The 18,750-nt window shown below is 40.4% G+C and overlaps 1 protein-coding gene across 4 annotated transcripts in view; it reads right to left on the bottom strand.

Annotated features, from left to right (window-relative positions):
* triob (trio Rho guanine nucleotide exchange factor b) overlaps positions 1-18,750 on the bottom strand; it is a 110,866-nt gene that overhangs the window by 61,328 nt on the left and 30,788 nt on the right. For 3 of the 4 annotated variants that reach the window (XM_067602128.1, XM_067602124.1, XM_067602125.1), the window contains 6 exons: positions 9,538-9,612; positions 8,373-8,487; positions 5,928-6,120; positions 4,557-4,661; positions 3,938-4,408; positions 2,762-2,884 (listed from right to left, as the gene is read on the bottom strand). In XM_067602128.1, the coding sequence (XP_067458229.1) occupies positions 2,762-2,884; positions 3,938-4,408; positions 4,557-4,661; positions 5,928-6,120; positions 8,373-8,487; positions 9,538-9,612 (1,082 nt within the window). Of the gene's footprint in view, positions 1-2,761; positions 2,885-3,937; positions 4,409-4,556; positions 4,662-5,927; positions 6,121-6,552; positions 6,692-8,372; positions 8,488-9,537; positions 9,613-18,750 lie in introns of those variants that run through there. The other variant, XM_067602127.1, reaches the window with a different exon arrangement.

Here is an 18,750-nt window from a genome sequence, read left to right as displayed (position 1 = left end):
GTGCCCATTGGGCAGACCAGTTGGTGGTAAAAGGTTAAACAATTCATGTATGCACATGAATTGTTTAATGAATGGTGTATGTAAAAGGTTGTCATACTTGACCTCTGTGAGAGACCAAATTGAGAAACCTCTACATCTTTTTTTTTATAACAGATGACAGATTGTATGAGATTCAGCAGAAGGTGACTGAAACTAGCAACAAGCTACTTGAGGAAAACAACTTGATAAAAGAAAGAGGTGAGTGTTCAATGAACATAGGATTTATGTTCACAGATAGCTATTTGGATGGACTGCTCCTCAATAGAGTGCACAAGAAATAATAATACAATTTTCAAAACTTAGAAAAACAGCACAATTCCCTGGTCAAATATTTTATACAACCTAATATTAAACTTAAACTGAGATTTCAGATGAGCACAGAGAGACTTTTCCCCTTCAGCATATGAATGTGAAAAGAGCCTTCTCAAATTCTGCACGTACATCATTCTGCACAGTGAAGCTCAAACATCAAACTCAAGGAACAAGAAGAAAAACACATTTTTGAGTGGAGGGGGGCTTGTTGTTCATCTTTACAGAGACTATGAGATACCTCTCCAGATCTAGATACCACATTTCCATGACCTGTTCACACTCAAGCTGAGGATGAGATTTGCTGCTTTGTGTATCTGGCCTGTTTGTGTCCACATCTGCACACATGTGCATACTGTATATGACAAAGTTAACGGTACAAAATGGTGTAATCTTAATTGACATCCCACTTGATTTACCTTCATAAGGGGAATCTTTCCATCAGGGCAACAAGATGTTGGAAAACAGATGATGCTGTGCTATTTATTGACAGGTCGGACTCTTCTATGTTCCCTGTCTGCCATTTATTTCTGCTTTTTACCAACTCAATTTTTTAACTAATTCATCTTCACTTAAGCATGCAAGAATTAGTCTTGTTTTTGCTAAGTCAAACAAATCAAACTTTTGATATCTGTTTTTTCCTCTCTTCTATAAAGTTAAAACATGACCATTTACGGTAAACTTACAATTAGAATAGAATTTTCTATGTTTAATTGCAAAGCTTGCAACCTTTAAATTAAATAACAGAGAAGAAGAGACGAACAGAGTGTTGCAATGGAATTAATGTGAAGCTATTGTTCCTGCTTATTGGTTGTCACAATTGTGTTCTTCACCATTAAAACAGTCTATAATCTATTCTCTAGTTTAATACCTTGCTCAAAGACACCAAATAATTTATCATTGGTTCACCAGCACATGTGCAACATAGCAGCCAGACACCTACAAAAATAGCTCAATGTGCGTATAATGGTAATGACATAAAACTGTTAACAGGTTACAGAAACTCCATTATTCCCAAACTGTATTTGGTACATGTCTCCCATAGAGGGCATAACAGTAACATAACTCCATCTATTGTATTATGCACGACAATATTATGTACATAATTGCAAACAGTCAACATTTGGTTTAAACCTTGACTTGTTGAGATGATAATGCTCATATAAACTGTCACGTCTAGCAAAGATCACTGGTACAATACTGCAAAACCAGTGCTGATGCAGCGACAAACCTTTGATACCAGTGATGATACATATTCAGACACCTGTGGAAACTGGCAAACACCCGCCATTTTGTTGTTTCACCTTATTTTCATCATCACACCCATTTTCAAATTTTATACATCAACGCACATAAACACACACCCATGCTCACACATATTGTTCATCGACCCCGACATGCTGAATTTCCATTTAGCCACTCAGGCAACAGGAAAGGGAAATGTCGCTTCCTGTGGAAGAATGGGTGGAGGGGGCGGTGGTCAATCTGGATGTACTCGAATGTGTGTGTGTGTGTATTGTATATATACTGTATGTGTGAGTTTACACTTTAAACTCACACATCCAGTGTCTGTCCTTTCTACTACTGTTGTCTCAGGAGTTATTGGTTCATCTCAGCCTGCAGTGTTGACACAACTGGCTTTGGGCGGTCGCTGAAGCTGCCCATGGGCCCTCGTGTTGACACCGCTCACTGTGCATGGTTCCTAACACCAGTCACATTGTGAAAAAAAGCAAAAAATCTGGCAATGTGACAATGTAAGGCAATGCTGGGGCAGAGTACGGCCAGTGGCAGGTGAAAAAAAAAAACACAAACAGTTACAAAGGGGAAAGGTTTGATTATTTTGTAGTGAGCAAGTCCATGAGGGGTTAAAGTTTTTGATGAGAACAGCAGAGCAGAACACTCTTAGACTGCAGAGTCAATACAATATAATGTCCTCAGCTTACACTTACTAGTCAGCAGCAGAGCTTCACAGACTACAGTGAGGCAGGGAGGGGCCGGAGGGGGGTGTGGGGCAGGGCAGCAGAGGGCAGCACAAAGCTATGGGAGGGGCAGTGAGGCAAGATGGGTCAATTACGGGAACAGCAGTGTGATAAGACATGACAAAGCGGGGCAGAGTTGGAGCAGAGTGGAAAAAAACTGAATAATACGAGGGAGACAGTGGCAGGACAGCATATATCATTCCACAGCAAGTCGCAGCCCAAGGGAGAGGAATGGTTTGGGATAAAGGCTGTGAAAAGGAAGGGGTGCCTTTGTGTGTGGTGGTTGTACAGGGGTGGGTGGCCGTGGCCTGTTACTGTGAATGACAGTAATGATGATAGGTTACGATTGCAGCGCCTGTATGTATGTATGTGTGTGTGTGTGTGTGTCTGTGCATGTATATGTGTGCACAACAGAGATACAGACAGCATCTTACCATGCAGTTCATAGCGAAGTGGTTGTGCTGGGTCTGCAGCTCGACAGCATGCTGGTGGTTCCCTCCAATCTCTGTGTAGCTGGTGAGGAAAAGCCCCTTGTTGTGCATGATCCAGTCGAACATCTGCACACACAAGAGGGGGAGAAAATGCAGTTAGTTGTACAGAATGAACTACAAATGGAATGGGTCTTTCCATCTCATGTTTACTCACAGCAACAGCGGTGAGAATGAGAGGGGGCCTGTTGTTTGGTGTTTGTAATTAACCAAAACCTTTCATCACTCACCGCTGCACTGACGTCTGGAGTCATCTTCAAGCTCCTCTGTAATAAGTAGGAACAAAGGAGCGAGTTCTGTGTTTGTATGTGTGTGTGTGTGTGTGTCCACTGAGCTTTACCCTTCAGTTATGTGGCAGTGTGTTCTGTCTATGTGTCTCTCTCTTGACACGCTTGGCGTATGGAAAGGTGTGTTTAATTACAGCTCTGACACTTTCCATAGCTGGCCTCTGCATTTGCCTCCAGGTCTGCACGGTTCATATAGCTACATTTACCAGCTCCACACACGCAACATCAAACTCTCCTGAAACACAGACTACATACAGGCACACTCACGCACATCCATTCACTCCACTTCCAATGCGACATACACGTAGTCCTGATAATATTTCACCAAGATATAAAACAAGGCTTCAGTCCAATTGAAAGGAGCTTTAGGTACACACAAAACATACATGAATTCATTTTAAATTGTAAAAAAAAAACAAAAAAAAAAACTTTAATGCCCAGGTAATCAAAAACATAAGAATTTACATCATTAGGATTTTGGCCAGACTGGCCAGTAGTATCAGACTGCCAATACACTTCATCTGTTAAGCTTCTACCACTATATACATATACAGCCTCACTAATCTGGCCTACATGGGGATGAAAGTTGATCTGGGGACTTAAACGTCTGGATTAATGTAATGTTTTCAAATACTTGGCTCAGACTGGCATGCATGCACGCATGCTCATGCATTAGATTAGCTTCTGTGTGGCCTAAAATACCTTTATGTATCAAGAAATAAACTGCAGCATTGGCGTATATTAACAAAAAGGTGAAGAGGCGGTCAGGAAGTAATTAACCTGATCTCATACATGGATTCAATCATCATGTAATAGAATAGAATAGCACTCTGACCTTTTCTGCATCCTGCTCAAACAGACGCAGCTGGAAACACTGGTCCAGCTTCAGCTTCCTCATGTGCCACAACTGCTGCAGATTCTGGCGTGTCCCATGAAGCTTATCCAACAAACTTGTCACTTTAGCCACCAGGTTGTGTGCGTCGGCATGCGTGTGGAACCCGTGATGGTGGTCATTTGAATCTCCACTGGCTCCGCCGGTACGGTTACCATACCCGCTTTCACCGCTACTCCCAAGTCCTGCAGTTTGCGACTGTAGCCTTTGTAATAGCCTTCGTCCCTGCGTGTCCAGCTCCTCTACTGATGCTTTAGTGGCCCTTTTCTTCAGAGCTGCATGTTCTTCCATGAGTCGCCGAGCTCCCTCCAGGTCCCGCGGGAGATCACGCTGGGACAAGGTTTCCTGGAGCTCTTCGAGGCGTGCCAGAGACCGCGCTGCATCGCTGGCGAAGGTCTCGAATGAGAGCCGCACCTGAAATGGTTGTTAAAAGTGATGCTTATTGCTCATAATTGCTTTTTAAACAAATGAAAGCCTAACATCAAAGGCTGGTTTCTTCAGTGTGACTTTTAAAGAGCAGAGGTAAATTAAAAGATAGAACAAAAAGAGAAAGAAGCCAAACCTCAATCCAGTCATCATGGTTGTACTCTAAGCTGCCCTCGAAGTCAGCTGTCAACTGGGATGGGTCCACTATCTTGGATAAACCCTCTAAGGAGACCATCACCGTCTGGTGTTGCATGTATGTGTATGTGGGGTAATAGAGAGCAGAGGAGGGACGAGAGAAAGTATAAAACAATTGAGAAAAGAGGGGTGAATGCAGGCACAGGAAGGGACAAAGGGAGGGAAACAGACAAAGATAATAACAATTTAATTATCATCGCAGTCATCATCATCATCACTATGTTCCAAACTAATAAAATGTTAACTTGTCAAAATATTTCCCACCATTAAACCTAAATTCTGAAAAAAATGTGCAGAGTCAGGCTGAACATTGTTCACTACTGTTTAGATAGGTGGGCTGGCCAAAAAAAAAAACATTCCAGACATTTTAAGCAGCATTTATGTTATCATTAATAAGATGGAAATACACGGAAATGAACTCTTGAGAAGTAAAAACAGAAACTGCTGAGGTTCAGTAAAGTAAAGGAAACACGATGAAAATACACAATAAATGATCAGATGTCGGGCCGGTGCAGATTTAGTTAAAAATGTAAACAGAAGGTGAACCATGTGCTGATGACAACATTTACAATTATTTCATAAAAGGCTTAACAGACAGTTATGAATGAATCCCTCTCATTCTGGCATGAAAGACTGAGAACTGTCCTGTCTAGATGCTATAAAAAGTTTTTTTTAGCCACCTTTGAACTGCAAACAAACTAAGTCATACTTGCAACATAAAAACATTGTCTTGTGCTTCTGGTTTATGAGCAGTAGTTGTGAAAATTCAACAGTATTTGATGAGGAAGAGGATAACACACCTTGTTCTCCCCAATCTAGAATTAGTGACCTCCTGATCATCATTATGTCCTACTCACATACAGTGTTTGTTTGACATCATAAAAAAGTGGCTTGTCTAAACCCAAATCACTACCACTGGAAGAAATGCTTTGCCATGTCCTATATATCCTGTTTCCATAGTAACTGGGTCAGGACTAAATATACCAGCACCACATGCCCACATGGGACAGAATAGTGCCACTGTCACCGAGCAGCAGTCCAATTAGAGCTGATAAATTAAGACCGATGGCTATGCTAAACTAAATAGAACTCTAATAGCTTACGACAAATTGTTCATATTGATGTAAAGAGAAGTATTATCATCTCAATTTCTTTTTGAAAACTAGGAAAGAATCCATACAGATACATACTCAAAAGAAACTATAATGCTAATGGTTCATGTATAATACTCACATCAACAAACGCCGGGCTAGCAAAGTGAGGAAAGTAGTCTTGGATATTAGAAAACTGTTAAAATATGAGTGTCACCCACCTCAAATTCAAACTTGGAGCTGCCAAAGTTGGTCCTCTGCTTCTGCCAGAAGTTGTCTGGCTTGATGATGAGGGCGACGTGGATACACGAAGGGAAAGACTCCTGAAGGATCTTCAGCAGAGGCTTGATACTGTCCCACTTAGAACCACGCATGTCCACAATGACTGTGAAGCCATGTCTGGCCACCTCCTCACTGCAGAAAACATGAATAAAGAGGTCAGATCCCATGATAAAGACCAAATGAACACACAAGAACAATTTTAAAATATTAATATGAAACCATAAACAAAAAAAGAGTGACAACAAAAGAACAAAATCAATCAGATGTGATTGATTTGAGAGTTGTAGAAACCAAACTGAAAGAGCTAAAAAAAAACAATGTAAAACTATTAATTTATACCATTGTCATTGCCCATGTAACAGAAATAGAGACACTACAAAACATCAAAAGAAGACAGACTCATTGTAAAAATCAGTCTTGTAAAGGGTCTGTTATATCTGTAGAGATGCCAAAATGAAAAAAAAAAGATTTCAATCAAAAGATCCCATGCACATCTCCACAGCAGCAGGGGAGGGAAAAAAATAGTTAAAACATTCAAGCGTTGAAATTTCCACTGCTGCTTACCAGGAGTCCTGCTGCTGTATAAGTCCATAAAAGGTTGTTTCTCAGTGTTAAAGGCTTTAATCTGAATGTGTCTAGCTAGGAGACAGAAACAGACGCAGGCCCTCCTGCTCTAACTCACTCTGACCTCACTCTCTGAAAACAGATCGGCAGCCAAATGGGAAGATAAAAACAGAGTGGAGGGAAGGGAGAGAGAGAGAGAGAGAGACAGAGAGAGAGAGAGAGACAGTCAGAGAGAGAGAGAGAGGGAGAGAGGCTGACCTCTTTTTGAGTTGGTGACATTTGATTTCTTCTCAGCCAAAATCAGGTGACCTGTGACAGATCCTTTATCCTCTCTAGTTTCACCTCTTAACACAGAGTTGTGCCTTTTGGAGGTATGGTAATTTCTGGACAGTTTGCCCTGATTCACAGGCACCTATACCACGTAATACTTTAAGAGTAAATCGCAAAATACTAAATACAGTTCTAAAGCATACTATTAGTATGGGTTAGTATGTAGGGGGGATGAAGAAAGAATAGCCAGACTATGTGCATTTAGCAATATGTGCACCAGGGCAGCTCGCCTGCTCCAAGAAAAATAAATTGTCAACATGAAACAGTCTCATTCAGGTTACGCTGCACTCCAAACTAAACATCAACTAGTGTAACATAAATTAAGAAAAGCTTGCAGCCTGTCAATTAGGTCATTTATACTTCATCTGACGCCTTGTGCACTTTTGAAAAGATGTGACAAGGTTTTGTTCTAGGGGTTACTGTCTGACTAACACTTAGTTTTTAGAACAGATTTAATACAGAATTGCAAACTATCTACACTGAATGAGGATAGACAAAAGATAGAAAGTAAAGTTATGATCCTAACATTTCATTTCTGAACATTTGCATTATACTGGCTACTGAAATATGTGCATAAATTGAGTATTCTCGATCTTGCCTTGAACACTGCAGAACCCTCTCAAGGAGCCCAGAAAAAATCTGGTCCCCATTTTGGTAACTGATCCAAACAGTCTCTCGCCTCAAGACAAATCCTAAACTCCACCGTGAAAAAGACTTTAAAGCACTAGACCTGCAAAGCAGGAGCAGAACAGAGGAGTGCAAGCTTCCCTCCAAGATAATCGCAACTGACTCCAAACAGATCAGCTGGTAGCTATGTGTTAAATGCGAGGGAAAGGTGCTTCTAAGCTTGAAGATCACAATGCACAGAACTACAGAGCACAACAGAGCAACTCTGCAAAAACATCCTGTGGCTTCACACTTCCTGAAGTAGTTTTTAGACTCTGGCCTGAATGACAACAAAGCACACGGGGAAACAGGAAAGAAACAGCAGATTCTGATGTTGACTTACGACTGACCCACTCTGATCAGACATGATCACCAATGCACTGTCGGAAAGGGGAGAGTGACAAAATAGGGATGAATGAATGAATCTACATTTAGGATTAGTTGCTTTTCTCCTAACTCTACAGTCAGGAGGAAATGAGAGAGGGAAAAGAGGAAGGGTGGTGGTGGGGGGCTGAATCCTCACAGAGAATCCAAAACACAACCATCCCAGCTCTTAGTGGCCTCAGGCTGTGCTTCAGTGTTTTTTTTTTTTAAATCCAAGCAAGGTGGGAAAGTCTGACACAAAGAAAGTGATGAGTTGTGTGCGTCTGGATAACAGTCCAAGATGAGGAGTCTGTTTCAAATTAACCTAGGATCAAGAAGAGGGTCTCAAGCCAGTGAGTGTGTGTGCATATGAGTGTGTTCTCATGTCCACATTTAGAAATATAACCTCAACCACAAAAAGTACAAGTATGTGCGTATATATATACATGTACATTTCCTACCTGGGAATAGTAGCCAGGTAAGCTATGAGCCTGCGCAGGTCTTCGGGTCGTATTCTGTCATGGTTGCTCCGTGCTGGAAAAGTGAGAACGGGACCTCCGCGTCTGTCTCTGCCACCTGTGGGTAGTAATCAGATGACAACAAAAGTCATTAAATAATAATTACTTGCTATGTAGATAATCTTACATACTATGGCATGACTGTTGCGAAGCTAAATCAAGAAATGGGTAAGAGAAGATTTTTGAGAAAACTTTTGACTGGTACTGTATATTAAATAAAATAAATAACCTGACTGAAAGAAAGTTACTTTACTTAAACATCTGTTGCTCTTGAATGGAAGTAGGAGCATATAACAATTAGATTTCAAGTGAGTGCAGTAGTTTCCTGACATGGGAGAAGCTAATTTGTATGGGTACCATCTGCGAACATGTCGGCAGTTAGTCATGACTATAATGAGTCAAATTGAAGAATCAGGGGTCAAATTAGCCTCATGATGACAGGACTGGTAATAGCTTTTCAGTTAGAGCTGCAGTAACAAACAACACTGATTGTGAGTGCACACACAGAATAACACTCTCAAACTCACTTACAATTACGGCAATGTCCGTGCAGTTAACACTAATGAGGTAAAGGTCAGGTCACAACCATGACGAGTCAGAAACAGTTCAGAGGAATAAATGAGTACGCATAAATAACCCGACAAGTAGCAATTACGATGAGGGACGTTGGAATGTTCAACTAAATGGTACCAAAGCTGCCATGTTGTGACATTTAGGGGACATACAGTACATGTTCCAAGCTGAAACTATCATGTCCTTCAAGTGCGAGAGCCACAAAGTCTTTTTGTGGTCTTTGGAGGTTTTCTGATTGGCTGACACTTATCTGAGCATATTGTATGAGTTTAAATATTCTACTTTTGTCTGATTGATGAGGATGACTTCACATATAATTGTCATGCAAGATCTCTACAGCAATATAGAGAGATACAATAACTTCTTGAAACGAGTTAAGGGAAAAAGTTCCTAACTTGAAGAAGATCTAAGATTATGGCTAATTCTAGCATATTCAAAAAAGTTGTCTTAATTGCTCTTATGAAATAGATTTCTACATTTTAAAATGCAAAACATTTTGTTTTTAAAACAATCATATCAACAGAGAATCTCTGACCTGATAGAAAGGCGACTTTCTCCTTGAGGATGGGAAGCACATCAATGGCCTTCATATCCTCATTGCGATGAAACCCTAAAAACACAGAAAAAAACAGAGATGTCAGAAAGACATGGAGGCTCACAATATAAGTTCTTAAACAGACAAAGAGAAACAGAAAGAGTCTGATGACCAGCGGAGCAGGATGTGACATATTTAGTATGTGCTAAATTAGTCGGTATTTCCTAAAAATGCTTCATGTTTAACTAACCCAGCACAATACACAATATGTATTTATTACAGGTAAACTCAAACTAAGTATATCTATATGTTTTTTGTCACTTTCTTTGACATAGTGCACATAAAAGGCAACATTGTTACCAAAACTCAAAATCTACAATATGCATTGAATTGAACTAGCAAGTTGACATCAATGGACCAAAGTGCAGAACACATGAGAGAGACTTTATGGGTGTGTGTGTGTGAGCAAAAATGTGCTTTCTTTATCTGAACCAAATCACTACCAAAAATGTACTTTTAAAATCATTGCCTACATAATGAGAGAGACACGCATGCTGCGTGTGTATAGGCATGTGTGAGTATTTGCCATTATTTTGGAACTTCTGCTGACTAATGGCTCTATTGTTTAGGGGATATAATTTCTGAACGTGGCAATTAGTTAAACATAATGTAATTGTAGCCCTAACTGTTCAGGCTATTCTGGTATACTCAGGCTTTTCCTCCACTATCTCGCCTGGCCTGTTACGGTATGTTCTTCAACTCTTTTGCTTCGCCTCCTCAACAGATGGCACACTGGTTAATACTAGAAAACAAGATGGAGCAATTCCACACGCACGCACACACACGCACACGAACACCAACTGACTTTTATCTGTTTGGGATTAACTAGGGATGTGGGATAAAGGCAAGTATCATACCATATTTTCTTCATTTCCAAGGTATCACATATCTGGTAGTTGCAAACAGGGCTCTTATTATTATGATTATTATTATTTTACTCTTCTATTTGGTTAACACCACACATTTTTTATCACTGCCTAAATGTATATATGTAAAATATAATGTATAGTAAGTGAATTAAAAAAAAAAGAATGATTCAGGATAACTGAAGTATTCTAAAATGCAGTAAATGTAAAAACCAAAGTACTGCAGAGCACAATATTACACTGAATATTACACAGAACACATATTTACACTCATGTCACTTAAAAAGCTCAATTACGCTGCATCAATTGCTTACTTTTCCTTGAGACACAATGCACTTTGTTGTACCATAACTGATAAAGAAAAGAGAGCTAAAGAGATGAAGAGAGGAGAGGAGAGGAGAGGAGAGGAGAATTCAGGGGGAAAAAAAAATCTAAGCTTTGTTTTGGGAAACAGAACTTCGGTGTCAAAAAGGGAGACAAATACTGTGGAGGAAAAAGCTCAACAGCTTTACATAAACTGTGCTGCTTTGACAGTTATAATATAAACATTTAATCACACTGACTATGAATGGAAATGAGCTAATTAGATAGTGGCTAGACTGCTGAGCGCTGAATCATGTACACACATCATGCTCACACACACTTACACAAACCAAATGCCCTCAAATAAAAGTCAGTCATGATTCTAAACTCATTTTTAAAACTACAGTAGAGCCATAATCTCCAGCAGGAGCCAGTGATCGCTCAAAATTGAGCATTTGCTCTCAAAAGTTGGATATTTTTCAACCCACAGCCTGATGCAAGCAGAGGGTGAAATAGGAGTATGAAGTCATTTTTCAGCATGAGTGTCATTAAACCTACGGACTGCATCTTCCAGGTTGCAAATGAGGTATAACCTGCAGATATAAAGCAAGAACAGCAGACAGAAATATAGATAAATGGATGGGCAGACAGATAAAAAGATAAATGGATCAAAGGCAGATTGAAACGGAGAGGGACACAGTCCTACAAAATGTGTGGAATGAAACGACAGAACCAGAGAAGCACAGGCTGATAATGATTCAAGCAACAGAGCATGAAGAAGAATATGGTGACGTCGAGACAGACAATAATACAGACAGAGGAGACTGCAGAAAGACAGAGAGACAGCTGAATAACTCCTACAGGTTTTAATGACTCCTGTAATATCGATTTTATCCACGGTCTGAGGGAGTTAGGAGCGGCAGTCAGGCCCGGATGACAGCACATTAGCTCACTGTAGGTAGTGGTCGGAATGGACACGACCGGACTCACAGATAATGTCACAACCAGCTGAGACATGACGGGACTGAAAAAGCAATAAGAGAGCTGAATAGCTGAGTGACTCTCTCTCTATGCACACTCTTAGTTTTTATGATCTTCCTCACTGTTACTGTCTGTCTCTTTATCACTTGCTGCACCTGTTTCTCATCCAAACTCCATCTATCTCTCTCTCTCTCTCTCTCTCTCTCAAACACACAGAGAACATGGTAATAAGAGCGAGCAAGTTGGAAAACAAAGATGTAGACTTCATTGTGTCTTTTCAAAAGAGTGTTTCAGTATGTGTGTGTGTGTGTGTGTGAATTGCACACCAGCACTACAAGGCCTTAGCAGAATGAAACAATACCCCATTTGCACTGTGTGCATGTGTGTTTCCTGTGAAGTGTGGCCCAGACACATTCCTCAATGTGGTGGTTTATGTAAGATACTAGCACTGGCACACAGCCAACACTGACCTCTGTTCTACTGCTGCAGCACTGCTAAAACTGTGGTCAGGCACTTTTTTTGAAAGAACATCAGATCAAATCTAGTAGAAAACTGGACATGTACTTTGGGTCTATGTGGAGCGCTGCAGTAATGTAGAAACAGATGTGGTTAACATACAGAACAAGCCACATATGTTAATGCTGAAACAGTGGATTTTGAAGAATATTCCATGTAAAGTTTAATAATAAAGAGTCGTCTATAAGCATGCTAGCAGCTCTGTGAGGCTTCACAGCGGCGGTTTGAACTAAACTGTAATGTCAGCATGCTAACATTCTCACAAAGTCAATGCTAACATTTTATTTAGCATGTATATTTATATAGCTCTAAAAGCTCTAAAAAGCTCTGAAAAAGTCGAGCTGCAGCTGATAGGAATGTCTGTACTGTACATGTACTGGAGAAAATGATATTTTTACCTGATGATGGCAGTGGATGAAAAGTTAAGGGAACACAAGTTATTACAATTTATCCTGACTGTCTTAACCAATATCATGTCAATCCACCCAATAGTTGTAGTGACATTTCACTACAAAAATACAAAAGTGAAGCAAGCAGAAAAGGTGCTCAAAAAAAGGTCAAATCTATTAGTATTCATCCTCTGGGAACCATGAATGTATGTACACAATTTGGTGCAATCCATCAAGTGGATTTTGAGATTGTTTCTACAAAAAAGTGGCGGAACAAACCGACCGTAATTGCCACTTCTCAAGCCACGCTGCTAGTATGGTTAAAATTGGAGAGCAGTTACATATAAACAGCTGTTAGTGAAGAGGAAGTTGCTTCAGTGGTATGATGGCCCATAACTTTTGATGTCAACACAGTAAAAGAGGCACAATGCTGCAAGTACGCACACTACCACAGAGCCTTTATTAATTTTAGTCAAGTTTATATGCAGCAATAACCTCAACAATGTCCTGCTGAAATAAAGTATTACCCTACACACTGTGATTCATGAAATCCCATCATCGCCTATCGCTACACACATTAACACACCAGAACACACAAGCACACACAACAATCTCCTCTCTTCACTACACACAACCCCTCATTTACAAGTCTGCCGAGCATGAAATAAAGCTTTTCAATCACAGACTGCTTGTTCATAACACACTCATAATGAGAGCAATCCATTTTACTGGCAGTCAGCACTCAGTGCCCTGTAAAATGAGGTGAAATATACATTGTCCAAGAAATAAGGGGTTTTTTTTCACATTTTTTTTTCTAATTATTATTTTTAATTTAAACAATTAAAAGCAGGAAGATGGAGAGGAAAGGTAGAGAGTCATCAGTGCTCGCTGTGACTCATCTGTCACTGCGCATCTACGTACATAGTAACAGGAAAGACAAGGTGATGACTGTGAGATGAGAAGATCAACTGCACACATGACAGGTAGTGTATCATGTAGACATAAGCAATGCAGGAGTAGTGGATGCCCGTCTGTCATTCATGACACACACATGCACACTGGCTGAAACACACACACACACACACAATCATTCTCACGTTATGCTCCCTTCTCTCTGCATATTTAGTAATGGAGACATCTTGTGCATGCATCCATCAAAGGGACAATAATAGTAAGTCATGTGGGGTATTTCCACACTTAGGCTAGCTTGACAAGAGATTATGCATGATATATGATAATGCTCTTGCATGTGAGCTATGCACCTTAAGGTGTAAGAGTGGAACTATCTGTCATAGTGCATGTAATTTGCATTGACGCTACATATTCAAGAAATGTGGGATGTTGTCAAAGCCTCCTTAAAATGATCTTTCCCACTTTTTGAGGGTAAAATACGCAATAACAGTTTAGTTCGGTGTCCTACCGATACGGACGAATGTTGCAGGAAGAATTTATATAGAAAAAAGCACTTTTCTCCTCTGTGTCTTCATGGATGCTCAATGTATAGTTATATTGCTTATCCAATCACAGCTTTCATGAAATTTACAGTTAGTTTGTCCAATTTGATACTAATGCAAAACAGTCTACTCAGTGATGGCGGCAGCTTGTCTAATTGTGTGTTTTTAATGCAATATAAAAGTTAACCAACCCTTTTTGGTTTTAGTAGTGAAGACTAGAAAACACACAACCACTGAATACAGAGGTGAAGACTCAAAATTGTAGTTTATGTTTAACTTGAGGACACAGAATGACTACACATGAGACTGAACGGTTACATGCTTGCTTTTAAAATACTTTCTCAGTCTATGTCTTTGCATAGCTTGATCCCAAAGTCACTGAACATTTCGCATGCAGCGAGATCAGTGCACACTCCCGATGCTCCGCATGAATTTAGAAAGCAAACACAGGAAGAGACAGAGAAAGAGGCATCAGCACAGATTCACTCTGCTCCACCCTTCTTCTTGTCTTTGTAACTCCACAAGGATTGTGTCCTAAATCCTTAAATTCGCATTGCTGTGTAGCAGCGGCAGTACAACGGGACAGCGCCCAGAAAGTGTGCCAATCCATTTTCTCTTTGCCCTCCTAACTCCAGGCTGGAAACAAACAAACACGCTGGTCTGTATAAGTACTTTTTGAACAGATTGTCTCGGTGCCTTGTGACATTTCTTCACACCACAGACTCCTACATCATCTAAAACCCAAACTGGGTTGAAGACACATTTCTGGAGGGCTTTAATGAGATGTAATGAGAAATGAATGTACTAAGTTTAGATCAGATTGGGAAAAGTTTATATGGAGGGCTAAAGACCACTAATTTCTTCACCTACAAGCATCATAACCCTAACTCATAACCCCAAAATGAACAAAACTACATGTCGTCTTTCAATAGAGCTTTGGGACAGACATTCTCAGCACACAGTGCCAATCCCCTAGCCTCTAGTCCTTTTGACCACAGGCTAGACTGGTGCATCTGCTTAGCCTGGCACGCCACATGATGCCAATCCTCTGGCTCATAACCTTGTAACCTCAAACTCATAGCAATTACAAGCTAGGCTGTATGTGTACAGAACAGAGCAGGCATACGACATAACACTACAGTACAATTCCCGTGGCTGTCGTCTCGAACGACTCGGCACGAACACGATAACATGCGTTCCAGCTGCCAGCGAGGATAACTGTGGTCGGATGTGAGATCAGAGATTCAGAGCATCAGTCACTATGAAATGCATTTACAAATATCAATGATGTGCATCCAACTCTTGACCATTCAGCAATATCTCATAGTATAAATGCAACAAATGCATTCTCGTAATTTATTTGTAATCACAGCTGTATAAATGTAAGCCCTTTTAGAATTTAGAATACATACTGAGATTTACAGCACATGTGACCTTGATGGATTTCAGATGGCTCTTTCATATTTCACTTCTGGGTCAGAGCCCAGTATGTGAACCTTACTGTAGGTTTGTGTGAAAAGAGAGAACTGGGAAGCATTTGTCACACTGCTCAGCCTGGTTTGGCTCAGTTTGGCCCGACTTGGATTGGTTTAGAGTGCGGAGAGCTTTTGGGAACAGCTCAGAAACAGAGGAAGTGTGGGAGCAGATTCCTTTATTCTTTACTGTGCGTGTGAGCGTGCGTTGTTAGAGGGTGTGTGCATTATGGTTTGTGGGATCGTGCGTATGCCTTTCCTTGCGTCTTTTTATGAGCATAGCATGTGCAGTGTACATGTCTTTGCATGCGTAACTTTGTCTCTTTGTATGTGCGTATGCCAGCTTGTGTGTATGTGTGTGTGTATGTGTGCATGTGTTATGACCTGTGTTTCACTGTGCAGCAATGAGACTGACACCCTTTGCAGGGCTCCAAGAATAGTGCTCCCTCAGAGAGAGAGATGTGCCACTTTATCAGCTTTTTGGGTAAAACTTAACAGGACCCAGGCAGAAAGCAGAGCACAGGTCACTGTAGAACCTCGGGGGACTTTACTTCAGCGTAACACAAAATCGATATTTCACTCTGAGAAAAGTACTGTCTGTCCACTAGGAAACTTGTATAGTAAATCCAGAATGTCTACCACAAATGGCACAGTTTTTAAAGCAGCGCTGCGGCTGTGGTGTCTGCAGCTGGCGTTTGAAGTGTGATACCAGCCAGCATTGCATTTGTGGTGTTCTGTTTAAGTTTGTATTTGGATCTTCATCATTTCAGATTTAAATTTGTTTGACGTATGTGGTAAGACATCTGTCTTATCTTTAGAAATTGAGAAAAATCTAGATGATTCTCTTCAAACTATCCATGTCAACTAGGAATTTAGTGCCGGGATGCTGAAGCAAGGCAATAGCAGCTGTCTTCTGCACATATAGAACGCTCTGCTTAAACTTATTGAACTGCTGACTTTTTTGAGTGAAAAAAATCTTCTTTTAGCTCTATGACCACAGCTTGTTTTAATCTATTTACACTTCCCTCTCTATTTCCATCATGTATCTGTCATATGAAGATGCTCTGTTGCGTACTATTCCTGCTCACCAGGGCAGGGATATCATTCTGCCATGGCTCTACTTGTTGTGGGCAATATGAGTGTTTACCCTATAAGCTTTGTCTATACGATGGGCTGTTACCTGCAGTTTGTTTGTCACGTCCCCAATGTGACAACCCGATTGGAATAACAGCGAGCGTGTGTTGCCCCTGCGCAACAGGGTGATAAGATAAACAACTTGTGCAGCCTCTTTTTCCGTCTCTCTCTCTTTGTTTCTCAAACTGTATATCCTTTTCATTTATTTATTTTCCTCTCTGCACACACACGGTCTTTCCATCCTTCTGTCAGATACAAAGCCACTTCTAGCAGCCTCTACTCTATTGCAGTTCTGTGACCTTCAGCCGGAGCTGGCAGGGGGCCTGGGGACTGTGGTGAGCTCAACTTTCATCGGGTTCCTCATATTGTTGTTACAGTGTGGCTTACAGCAAAAATAACACTTTGCTCCTACCGCAACCCCTCGACCTGGATATAACCCCTAAGCACAGCAAAAAAGTGTATGAATAAGTCATAACAAATGGGAGGGGAAGGAAATAAAAAACTCATCTCATGGTGCTCTGGCACTGTGCTTAAATGTTCAATCTGTAACTGCAGCGTGGCGCCTTCAGATAAAAACAACGCTGTTCCGCCACTGAATAATTGTTTTGTTTCTTCCTGCAATTTGTTTAACTTAACCAGCAGTATATGGAGTTACTGTCAGCCACAAATACTGTTTATACTGTAGGTTAACCCCATAATAAGGGATACAACTAACAATTATTTTCATAATCCATTAATCTGCCGATTTTTTTTTTTTTTGTTAAACTGACTAAAATGTCCAAAAATCGTTCAAAAACCCATCACAATTTCCCAGAGGAAAAGCTGATGTATTCAAATACACATTTTTTTGGTCTGGCCAACAGTCCTATATTTCAAAATACACAATTATATAAAATGGGAGAAAATGAGCAAATATTCAGATTTGAGAAGCAGGACCTTGAGAACATTTTGGCATTTTTGCTTAACTTAAATGATTTATTGACAATCAAAGTGGTCATTGATTCATTTTCTGTTTTGATTGATCCACTTCTCATTTCAGCACTAGCCATGATCTCTCCTAACACGACCTTCTGCTGCTCAAACACAAATAGGAGTAACTGGGACAGGTCAACGACCACTGCACTGCCACAATGAACTATATTTCACAACAGTGAATATTTCACAAATATTTTTTACTTTTAAGGCACAACGAGTATTTAAATTTGAAATGCATCTGTATTTTACTAGCAATATTTCCATGCTTTTTACAAAAACAAATGACCTACATGTAACATTTGACCTCAATGTGCTGTGTATAAATAATTCATAAAGGACATAACACGACAGAACCTTAGGGATGACAGAGTGAAACACATATATCTTCACCTAAATATAATCTGCAGAACAGAAAGCTCTGTAAATCATTCCCACACTATACAGTACAACAAATCTAACTCATACCCTAAATATAACTCTCTGTGTGAGCAGCTAAGGGGCAGCATTAAAACAAATGGTCAGCAGTCTTATGCAAACCAGTGAGTGCACATGTGTGAAGAGCTATTTCACTGAGCTGTTTGTGAGGCCAATGAAGGACACAATCAAAGCAGTTTCATTGATGTATAATGAACTACTGTGCTCACATCTGCAGTCCTGCAGTCCTACACACATACACACACACACACACACACACTTCTGAAGTGCTGCAACATTCATGTGTAGCAAGAGGAGAAGAAGCATACACAAAAATACACACAACCTGGAGACAGCCCAAGGATAAACGCATGCTGCACAAATTAGAAAATGCGTGTGGCTGTCTGTTTGTGTGTGCAGTTGTTTCCTTTGTAATCTGGTTAAGGTTGTAATAAACCTTTACAGAATATAAGTACTGCATGTGCGTTTTTATTATGCTGCTACAGCTGTTCCTCTATTCCTTTCACACCTCAGTGAGCCTGAATAACAACCTCACCTCTGTGTATAATTTACAAATCTCCTCCTTTCTTTTTGTTTCTCACCTCTCGTGTGACACTCTACCGCTCTGTCTGCCTCTCTCTCTCTCTCT

This window comes from Thunnus thynnus, chromosome 10, assembly GCF_963924715.1.
Source record: "Thunnus thynnus chromosome 10, fThuThy2.1, whole genome shotgun sequence".
Lineage (NCBI taxonomy): Eukaryota > Metazoa > Chordata > Actinopteri > Scombriformes > Scombridae > Thunnus > Thunnus thynnus.
The sequence above is the reverse complement of the archived record's forward strand: the minus strand, read 5'-3'. Positions and strand labels throughout refer to the sequence as shown.